A 10680-nucleotide genomic window follows, 5' to 3' on the forward strand; every position below is an offset into this window, starting at 1 on the left:
CACACATATTTTTTAATAAATTATTATTATTGACCGAACGCGGAAAATCTCTTTGGTAATAGCTTACTAAAGAAGCGAATTTCTTCGATGAAATAATAACTCTACACTCTATATGATGTTCTAAGTAAGAATTCAAGATGTAAATATTCAAGTTAAGGACTTGAAACATTTCCTGGCGTTTTGAATATCGATTGAATGAACGAGTTTGATTTTTCCAATTGTTAAACACGAATTTGCTGCTAATAAAGTAAAATAAAATATATGTATATCTAACAAATGCACTTCGCTATCGCAATAAAATTATTGTTTTATTAGCAGAATAAATGGTGTATTTATAGTGAAATAATTTATTGCTTCGACAAAATATTTAGCAAATAAAAATTTGTGTTTTTAGGAAATATTTCTGTTCACATAACTAACGGAAGTTGATACGAAAACATGCAGTACTAGCATATTTTTCTTCCGTATAGGTCATCGTAAACTATACAAACTATACGAAGTATTAGAAACGTGTTATCTATATGTTACATTTTTATCTTTACGTATTTTAAGAAATGCTTTTTTTATTTCAGAGAAAATTTTATCCATGTTGGATGACTCTGAGTAGCTCTTTAAATACACAATCATAAATAATCGACCTTAATAGATTTTTGCGTTACATTTTGTTTTTCTCCCTTCATTTTTTCTCTTCCTTTTTATCTTTTATTATACGTTATTTTTCTTTTGAAATGGAATAATATAAGTATTACAAATATAACTGCTACATAAATTAAGTATTGACTATTGATTTAATTTTAAATAAGCTAAATGTAGATAACATCTATGAATTTTCAAATAAAAAAATTATCTAACATATGTCACAAATTCGATAGTTTCAGAGAAGACGTGAGACATATATTTATACTTTTGTTTAGAAAATTCTTTTGTGAAAACAAAACTAATCGGAGAGATTATTTCTGGCAATATAAATTCTTTCGAGCGAAAAGTCCTATTCTATTTTAAACTATAACATTTAAATTGAAATTGAACGAGAGAGAGAGAGAGAGAGAGAGAGAAAAATTGATCACCTTTTACAAATCAAAATTATATTTGGGAATCAGAGATCGCTATGGTTGTTTATGAATTACATGTATTATACAATGTTTTATATCGCGGCGATTTCGTTCTTATTTTAAATTGCTGCAAAAAAATTTAATTATATAAAGAAAAAAAATACTTTACTTTATACAAGACTTTTGCTCGCGACAATGTTTTCAGCGCAAAGATAGCGACACGCAAAATTCGTGAGAACGGTGTTTGCTACCTTCTTTAAAATATTATGATACAAACTATATGATCACAACGAATGCACTGGAATACAATAAAGAAAATAGACAATTTCACGAAATGCACGATGGCACTTGAGTCAGTATCTAATTCACTTATCATTTTTATCTTTACATGAAATCTTATATAGAACACTTAAAAAAGGGATGGAAAGGAAAAAGAAGTATAACTGAAATGTGCATATATAAAAAGCAAATATATATACATTAGCTTGCACAGAACATCACGAGATGAATTCAGGTCGAAAATATAAACTCAAAGCATATACATGCTATCTTCGATTATCACGTAAAATCACCGAACTAGTGTTACAGTGGTTTTCGGTACACATGTTTTAACGCATGCTGCAAATACGTGTATATACGTGTATGTGTATAATTACTGACGTCGTTTTTGCCATGAATTCTCGAGCGAGATTTGTTGAAAGACTCGTGCAAAGAAAATACTTATTTTCGAGTACTTTCTATCTTCACAACTTATGTGAGCAATACTGTTTCTGATGTGAACAATGATTCGATAAAATTCTTACATTCATTTTTGTACATTTTTTTCTTTAGTATATAATGTACCTTTGCAACTCTGATGCTACATAACGTTGAATAAAGAAAAAAAATTAAATATTAATAAATTATTAATATCTTTATGAAATATTTAAACTACAAAAAGAAAAAGAAAAAAATGTAATCCAAGAAATTTTATCACTATTTTGCAATATTTATTTGCAAAATTTTGAAATGTAATTAAGCAGAATGATTTTAGTGCAAAATAAATTCAAATGTATTTACATATACATGTGAACACGAGAGATATTCTAAATTAATGAATGTCTTTTTGATGACACGTTGGAAGTTAATTTTTTTAAATAAACTTAAGATAAAGCATAGAAATAATGAACTGTTCTTTATTTGAATAGAGTTTAATAAAATTTGAATTTAAGCTTTACTTACAAAGAGATATAAAAAAATTACAAAATTGCAATAAATACTACTACTTCCTCCGATATTGTTGTAAAGGAAAAATGTGAATAAATCAAAGCATTTATTTCGAAATGATATTCAACAGTTTTGGAAAATATATAAACATGGTATATTTATGTAAATCACACGATCAAATAGGTAAATATTTACAATAAGAAAAAAGAAAATAATATAAGAAATTTAAGTTGTGAAGAAATCGTTATTGTTAAAATTGTGTTTTGCTTCATATCAATAAAAGTAAGTATTATCCGAATAGACTATCATGTCCTTTCTGTTATATTATAAGGTTCGTGTTGTAACATTGCCTAGAGAGTCTCTCGTGTAAAATAAATAGTCGCTGATCGTAGCATAATGTATTGTTATGGTTTTAATTCTTTGCAAACGATGATTCTTACGCGATGATAACCGGATTGCACTGAACATTAGTTCGCGTGTAAGCGCCATGCTTTTTCATGTGTCCATAAAATCAGTTTTAACCTTCTTCTTCTCCTCCACCAGCTTAACGTCCGTTACATGTAAATTATGTTCGCTCTTAGCAGCAAATTTGATGACAGCTTGCGTTGATACTTGGGTTGTGTGTCGCAGATCCAGCCGTTTTAATGCCTTACATTTCACTAGATGATCGAGAGTCGTTTCAGTGAGCAACTTGCAATTTGCTAGGTTCAGCGACGCCAGATTTGATAGCGACGTCAAATGTGCTACTCCGGAGTCGGTGAGCCTGCCAATCGAGGAGAGGTCTAAAGTTTCAAGATCCGATAATTGCTGGACTATATATCTCACTCCTCGATCCGTGAGATCGCATCCGGCTAAAGATAAATTCTTGAGATATTTCAATCGTGATGTTTTATCGATAATACCAGGCCTTGAATCCGTTGGTGAATCCAGCATTTCTTGCAAAAGATCGTCATTCAAAGAGGTAACATAACTCAGATCCAACTTTTCTAGACGCGGACAGCTGCATTTTTTCAGGGCACGAACACCGGCCCAAGTACAGCCCTGAAGAGACAATGTCCGTAACTGCGGTAACCTTTCCAACAGCCAAGTTAATTGCATCTTATTGATGTTGGACCAATCCAGCAAAAGACATTCGGGTTGTCGGCGAACAATAGCCGTTAAGTGAATGGAACGAAGGTTGTAGTGCGACATATCGAGTTTCTTCCAAAGACTGAAATCTATACTGTATCTTGCCCAGGTACGGCAAACCAAGGCACAATTAAGCAGATCCTTTATACTGAGGAATCTGAATACCGCAAGCATTGCTGTCTTGTTGTATACCAAATTCTGTTCGTTTTCACCATCTGTTTCTTGAATAGGTGGCGGCGGCGCTGGCCTAACCACTACATGCGGCCTTACTAAAGATCTGCTGCTCGAGGCAATCAACTGCATAGCTAACTGGGTACGTTGCTGAGTCATTCTCTGTTCACCTTCGGCTGGCTCCCCGGGTGAATCGTTCCACGCCTGAGGAAAATAAAGCACGCGGAATGTATACAGCAACGCTCTATACAACGCGGCTTATGCTTATCTGGAGATTCAATCGTGAAAATATGTAAAAATTATTCTAATGAAGACATAAAGAGTGTTTTTCATTTGGCACAAATCCACACAAACGAAGTGTCTTTGTTACTCTCTAAATGTAAAAAAAAAATAGAATGTTTGTGTCGACATGTGTCACTAAATGGAAAACACCTAAGATCATTTTATAATTTCTATATAAAAGAATTTACATACGTCGTTAGGATCAAGCCTTGATTGTTTACTCGGTGTCATAGCTCGTTCAGAATCTGTCGTCGGTACTGAGGAAGCCGCACTGGATATTGATAGTTTTCGCGTGCGACCCCTTGCGTGACGCGGCCGACAATCCAAGTTCCGACCTCGCTCAAAACACTCTGGACACTCCCAACTATTCGGTAAATCATCATTGACAGTTATCTCCTTGGAGTTCAAGCCTATACACTCTGGATGTACAATGTCGAAGCAGATTGAACATTCCATTAAAGTAGACGGTGTTGTGGGGAAAGATTTACCTGCAATTATTTAAACATTCGATTTATAGAAAGAAAGGGATATATGAGATGAGACAATAAAATTTCGAAAATGATTTTGTTTTGATAATGTGACAACACTGTAAACTGTCACTTTCTACCATTGTGAAGCTTGAAGCCCCCTCTACACCATTACAAATTTCATGAAATATACTTTTAGGTTGCGTTCGGAAACATTACCCGAGTGCCTCTATGTATTGTTTTATCCTTGCTGTTCAATGTTAAATAAGGATAAGATGATATACAGGGGCACCCAAATGATGTTTTTGAATGCAGCCTCAATATACTTTTAAGTTATATAATTTGAACTTAATTTCATGACATTACATTACATTTAATGTATTTATAATTGAAAAGTATATTTGTGTAGATAAAATTTAATGTATTTTTCATAAAATTTTATGAAATTTAATGTACATATTCATTACATTGAAGTAACTACTATAACTTAATTTTTAATTACATCATTCATTACTTTTAATTTCGTTCATAATCACGAGCTTTATTTACACGTAAAGAAAGCATTTCTAACAGTGTATCTGCATGCGAAGTCTAAACATTGTCAATTGTTTCAGTCATACAAGTTGGTTCATATAAATGCGTGTGTATATTTCGTGTTACAGGAAAAATGAAAAACGCACATACACAGTTTATATATACAATTTAAATCATATGAAGACTTAGAATATAAAAATTGTTTAATTTACCAATATAAAATTATACTATAATAATAGTTATTATAACATAGCAAAGAAAATATTTTTATAGTAAATAAAAAACTCTATATGATTTAGAAACATTCTATTAAAAAAAAAAAAAGAAATTTATTGCAAATTACACATACCCGTTAATGGTGCAGGTGGCTGTTTCCAGCCATCTAAACGACAGACTTTACAGGATGATGTGACGGGAAGCATAGGTCTAAGACATTGGCGCATGAGGCATGTTTGTTTAGCGCGACCGCTGCCTCCGAATTTAACCATGTCTTGGCAAAATACGCACTCGCGACAATCCTGTCTAGTGCAAGCTTCACACTTCTTACATCTAGTGCGTCTCCTACGTGGAAAAGCTCTTTCGGACTTGTCCGAGTGATGTCTTTGCGATTTTACAAAACCTTTTCGCACTACTCTTAAGCGTTCCTGAAAAAGAAAGCAAATTAGATAAAAGGTATTACTTATTTCAATCAAGTTTCGATTAAATTTCGATTTAATACAGTGAAAGATAGATACCCTGTCAACGATGGTCAAGGGTGGTGGTGGAGGTAACACAGGATTGCCTGTCACAGCCGCTTCTGGATTATCGTGTCTATGTTGCTCTACCAAACATCGAACATCGTGAATAAGAGCGACTGGATCACGCATTAGTTCCGGAACGTTCTTCTTGGTTGATGGTAATGAATGCAAATACATTACAATAGATTTCAAGCCATGCAATTCGAAATCTGTTACATGTACATGCTGATGGTGCTGCGGGACTAAGTGTTGTCGCTGTGATTCAGATATATCCAAATGACTTCTACCCAACAGCACATGCACATATCTTTCGAGAACATACCTGTGAAAGTACATAGAGATTTACAATACACAAGACAACATGTATATCGTACTTAATAATAATACAAAATACGTTATTCATTCTTACCACAACATTTCTGTGAAGAATGGATATCGAAATTTCTGTGGTACTTTTGTATGCTCCTCTACTTGTGCCACTTTCAATTGCATTTCTATACCGAAACTATGAAGGAAATTTCCACCAAAGACTAAAGAATCCTGAGGAGTATATACCGCATGTATCCAACCAGTTGGTATAAATAGAGTCATACCAGCCGTTAGACTTATCCTGCCACATTTGTCTACCATATCACCAAAGAATACATCTGACTGTTTGCCACTCAGTACCCACTCTTGATAAAGAGTCAAGTTTTTTTCAGTGGGTGGAATTAGCCAAAAGATTTTTCCACCATGCAGAATATGATACCACACACTCGTACCACCAAAATCAACATGAAAGTCAGTATAACAACCTTTTACTGACATTAAGCAGTACTTCTGTACTTTTGGATACATCATATCTTCTAAAAGGTTCGTAGATTCCACCTGAGATTCCTTCAGATGCCTTGGCCATACTACGTCTACCCAATCTACTTGTCGCACTAATGCAGGCGATTGTACGTAATTCTCTAACTTGGTATGACTAAATTCTAATGAGATCACATTCAACAAGCGTTCCTTGTTAGGATCCTCGTAATACTTTTGCCATTCTTTCATAGTCATATCTTCATTCTTCTGAGTATTAACGTCCATAACATCCAGTACTCTCTTAGAACCTGTTGTACAAATATTATTAACGTCTACCGAACACTGTCTTTCTCACTCATATTTGAGACTTACCAACGCAAGTTCTGACATCGTTAACAGAGAAGTTGGAGCTGGGTACTCGCAAGCCCAGTCCAGACTTATCCCTGAACAGCAGTGGTATCTGCAGACCATGTTTCTGCAGGTATGTTAAATTCAACTCCGGCCCGGTCATCTCGCGAAAGAGGCCACTGAAGTTGCTCAGGTCATACCTCTTGGCCTCAATCTTCTCGTCAAGTTGGAAAGTCCTGCGACCCTCAATTTCTTCATCGCCTATGGTCCAGTCGTCCGTATACAACTTCCTGGTTCGCTCGCGCTGTAAGATGACACACGTGTAAGATAAGATAACACGTGGATTGTACCGCTCGAGAATTATTCGACGCGGCATCAATGTCGGTGCCGACGTCGTCGTCGGCAACGATAACGTTCAACCGAATTCGCGCGTGCTCTTTGTTTACCAATTGGCGCCTCTTTGGCAGCGGTGCGGAGTCGTCGGCCATTGCGGACATGCAATCAGAAACGTATCACCGGAATCTCATCGGGGTACACGAATGTCACTACGATGAAGGCAAGAGGAACTCACGATTTACGTTAGTACAATTGTATACGATGCGATTTGTCATGTATTATTTACATGTTAATCGCAACGCGTCGGTGACGCCGTGCGAAGCATGTTCTCACCCGTGTATACTTTCACTGAGCGACACTACGCCATTTTCTTGCCGGCCAGTGCTGCCAACTTCTCCGCCCTTCCCCTCCTACTTCCCGCTGTGCAGTCTATATTTCCGAAAGTGCGCATGCGCACTGCGTGTCGTGAGACTCTGGAAAAGTCGAAAGGCGTCTGAAAGTCAGGGAGAGGCGAGGCCGACAAAAAGCCAGAAAGAGATATCGCCGCGCAAAATATCGGTTTGATTGATGATTTTGCGTTATGTCGAATAAGTCGTAAGTATATGCGTATCTCTGATTGCTATAATCGTTGACTTGTAACGTTGCCATATCTATTTGGAACAGCATCCTATAACTTTCAAAAAAATTTTATTTTAGGAGTTATATGAATCTTAGGGCTGCGCAGGGCTGTGTTTTAAAATTCACTGCCATCGCTGAAAATTTATAGTTTACGTTACGTATACTATATATTTTCAGCATTGGCAATTTGGAACAGTCTAGAATCTAGAACATAGAACACAGCGAGAGTCATAATTAAATTATAATGATATTATATGATGTCATCTTGATATATTTGATATTTGAACTTACAATGATAAATAGGATCACGATAATACCCTTTGATTATTATGACTTTTATGTTCTATTTGAAAATTTTATCTTTTTCTTCCCTTATAGAGTACTCATTAAATTTTTACAAGGCTAGTACTAGCATTATAATTGCGGCCAAATAATTATTTATTTTAAGTATTAAAACTGTTAATAAACTTTTAATACTCAAAATAAATAATTAATTGGCCAGTATTACTATTAAATTTTTATAAGGGTTATTGTTTTCTAATTTCTTTGCTCGTTTTTTTTACATACAGGAAGATACCTCGCTATGAGAAGGTGTCTGACAACGTGACAGCGCGGCGTTTGACGTCCGTGAACATCGAAAAGGGCGGGAAAACATTGAGCGGCATTTCGCGCCGGTAGATCTGCGCCTGCGCAGGCTGCTATATAGTTCGCGTCGCGTCGCGTCGCGTCGCGTTCGATTCCCATCGAGATATGTAGCGATTCCACAATTTTCGTGCGATTTTTTTCCGTCAAGAGCAAGCGTCAGATACTGCGTATAAATTCGTGTCGGCAATGTTGAATGAGATATCAGACGATCTTTATATCGCGTAATTATTATCGTCGTGTCTTGAGCACAACAAGCCTTTCATGACGAGCGGATCAACCGGCTGGCGCCAAGAATTTTTCGGAAGACGGTGAGTGAATCTGCTTATTGCTACGAATCAATGTTTGTTGTGGATGAGTATTTTATGAATATCTGCGGCAATGATCATTGTCCACGCTCGTATCGTTTTATCGGATATCTGGCCGGTATCAATCATAAAACTTTATCCCTAAGATGGAAAGTGAAAAGTGAAAATTTTAACCATTGAAGTTAATGGAGAAATTTTTCACTTTTCATCCTAGGAAAAAAGTTTCATGATTGATATTCTGCTAATAAAATATAAAATATTTGCATATATACATGTATATATGTATATATGTATATATGTATGAACATGTAAATGTGAGCGCGCATATTTGTATACAATTTTCCGAGGTCAAGTCGATTGCATTGTATTTTGCGAGATGAAAATTATAAAAATGAATAAATTTTCTAGAATATTCATAATATCATTGATTAACACCTAGTTCGCTTATGTAATTTTGAGCTTGTTACAAGATTAGGTGTACACTCATCGACTAAAAGGACAACAGATTTTTTTCTATGATTTTCGGAATGCAGCCTATTCACTGAGCGATTGGTTTTTACGGATCCGTAAGTAAGAACCAATCGCTCGGTAAGTGTTCACATAATACTGTGGAGTATTAGAGCGATTACGAATAATTGACGTGCAGTCGCATTTCTCTTTTTCTCAAACTATTCGTCGGGCAAATATAAAAGATCTGTTTTTTATTGCTGCACTCCGAACCAGTGCGATAAGTTGAAGTGAAATAAACGTATATTTGTGTTTCACTTCAACTTATTGCACTGTGTATACTACTTCAGAAAGTGTAACAATGGCCCTGTCCTTTTTGGCTGAACTTTTACTGAAAACTAGTTCATCTTTCTTTCTTTTCTCTCCAGCAAGAAAGTTCAGCCAAAAAAAAAAAACAGGCCTAATAAAAAAAACAGATCTAAATATTTTGCTGAGATGCGCGGATAAGTCTCTTGGACGAATTTCGAATTAACCTTCGGAAGATCCGTTCTTGCTGTTCGGTCGGTAAAAAACCGCGCTACTGGCAGCGCCACTTATCGCGATGCTTCTAAATTCAAGTCATTCAAGAAATGGCGACAACCATGGAGATAGACGATGATGAGTGTGATCTACCGACCTCCAGTAGTGGAAAAGGCGAAAAGAAGCGTTTTGAAGTGAAAAAGGTAAGTATCGACATGTACATATAGATTATATATAATCGATTTTACTTGCAATCGCCGCGCGACGTGAAAACATAATTTCTAACCTCATTTATGCAGCACGCTTTATCACTTTTGTCTTTATGGCACAATCCTGTTGTCTTTGTATTGTTTGCTAAGGTCCGATTGCACCAACGTTATTTTAACTTTAAGCGAGGCTTAAACTTTCTTCCTCTGTCTCTTTGTCGATTTCAAGAAGAAAAAGAGAGAGTTTAAACTCTCGTTTAAAGTTGAAGTAACGTTTGTGCAATTAGGCCTTCTAAATCTAATTATGTCTGTTTCAGTGGAACGCAGTGGCATTATGGGCCTGGGGTAAGAACTATCGAGCATTATTATTATACAGCCTTCAAAGTATATAATAATAATAAGCATAGTAATAGATTTTTTAATGTAATTTCTTACATTTTTTAGATATTGTTGTGGATAATTGCGCTATTTGCCGTAATCATATTATGGACCTGTGTATCGAATGTCAAGCAAACCAGGCCTCTGCGACTAGCGAGGAGTGCACGGTAGCCTGGGGTGTATGTAATGTAGGTTTACAATATTTTGAGATATTAGGATCGTCAAATTTTTACTTGAATCTTATTATAACTATATCTTTGTTTGTAGCACGCCTTTCATTTTCATTGTATTTCACGTTGGCTAAAAACACGACAAGTCTGTCCACTTGATAATCGCGAATGGGAGTTTCAGAAGTGAGTAGAGTCTTGTTTAATATGTATAAATTTGGTTACATATATATTATTTTTGTCAAATTTTTTTTATATAAAGTTAAAAATATTGATATATTAAATTTAAATATAAGTAGATATCTTTTAATAAAAAGTTTAAATCTGTTTTTAAAAGTTTGTAAA

General features: G+C 35.3%; 2 protein-coding genes across 2 annotated transcripts in view; one reads left to right on the top strand and one right to left on the bottom strand.

Moving 5' to 3' along the window:
• Nucleotides 1-2496: 2496 nt before the first annotated feature.
• On the bottom strand, nt 2497-7429 carry LOC108752681 (jmjC domain-containing histone demethylation protein 1). Its single transcript, XM_018493708.1, has 7 exons — nt 7161-7429; nt 6739-7018; nt 5987-6674; nt 5575-5899; nt 5190-5484; nt 4032-4327; nt 2497-3761 (listed from the first exon to the last, which is right to left on the bottom strand). Exons 1-7 carry the CDS (start codon nt 7209-7211, stop codon nt 2754-2756), a joined length of 2943 nt encoding a protein of 980 aa, XP_018349210.1. The 5' UTR covers nt 7212-7429; the 3' UTR covers nt 2497-2753.
• A 2254-nt stretch (nt 7430-9683) lies between these two features.
• Nucleotides 9684-10680, top strand: part of LOC108752494 (RING-box protein 1A) — a 1548-nt gene continuing 551 nt past the window's right edge. The window contains exons 1-4 of the mRNA XM_018493340.1: nt 9684-9787; nt 10108-10135; nt 10235-10356; nt 10436-10521. Of these exons, the coding sequence (XP_018348842.1) occupies nt 9695-9787; nt 10108-10135; nt 10235-10356; nt 10436-10521 (329 nt within the window). The 5' untranslated portion in view covers nt 9684-9694. The remainder of the gene's footprint in view (nt 9788-10107; nt 10136-10234; nt 10357-10435; nt 10522-10680) is intronic.

This window comes from Trachymyrmex septentrionalis, unplaced genomic scaffold (assembly GCF_001594115.1).
Source record: "Trachymyrmex septentrionalis isolate Tsep2-gDNA-1 unplaced genomic scaffold, Tsep1.0 scaffold60, whole genome shotgun sequence".
Classification (NCBI taxonomy): Eukaryota; Metazoa; Arthropoda; class Insecta; order Hymenoptera; family Formicidae; genus Trachymyrmex; species Trachymyrmex septentrionalis.

Coding starts and splice junctions, on each gene's coding strand:
- LOC108752681 (XM_018493708.1), bottom strand. CDS start 7,211: ATGTCCGCAATGGCCGACGACTCCGCACCGCTGCCAAAGAGGCGCCAA. Junction 6,675..6,738: donor CGATGTCAGAACTTGCGTTG/GTAAGTCTCAAA, acceptor TTTGTACAACAG/GTTCTAAGAGAGTACTGGAT. Junction 5,485..5,574: donor CCTTGACCATCGTTGACAGG/GTATCTATCTTT, acceptor TTTCTTTTTCAG/GAACGCTTAAGAGTAGTGCG.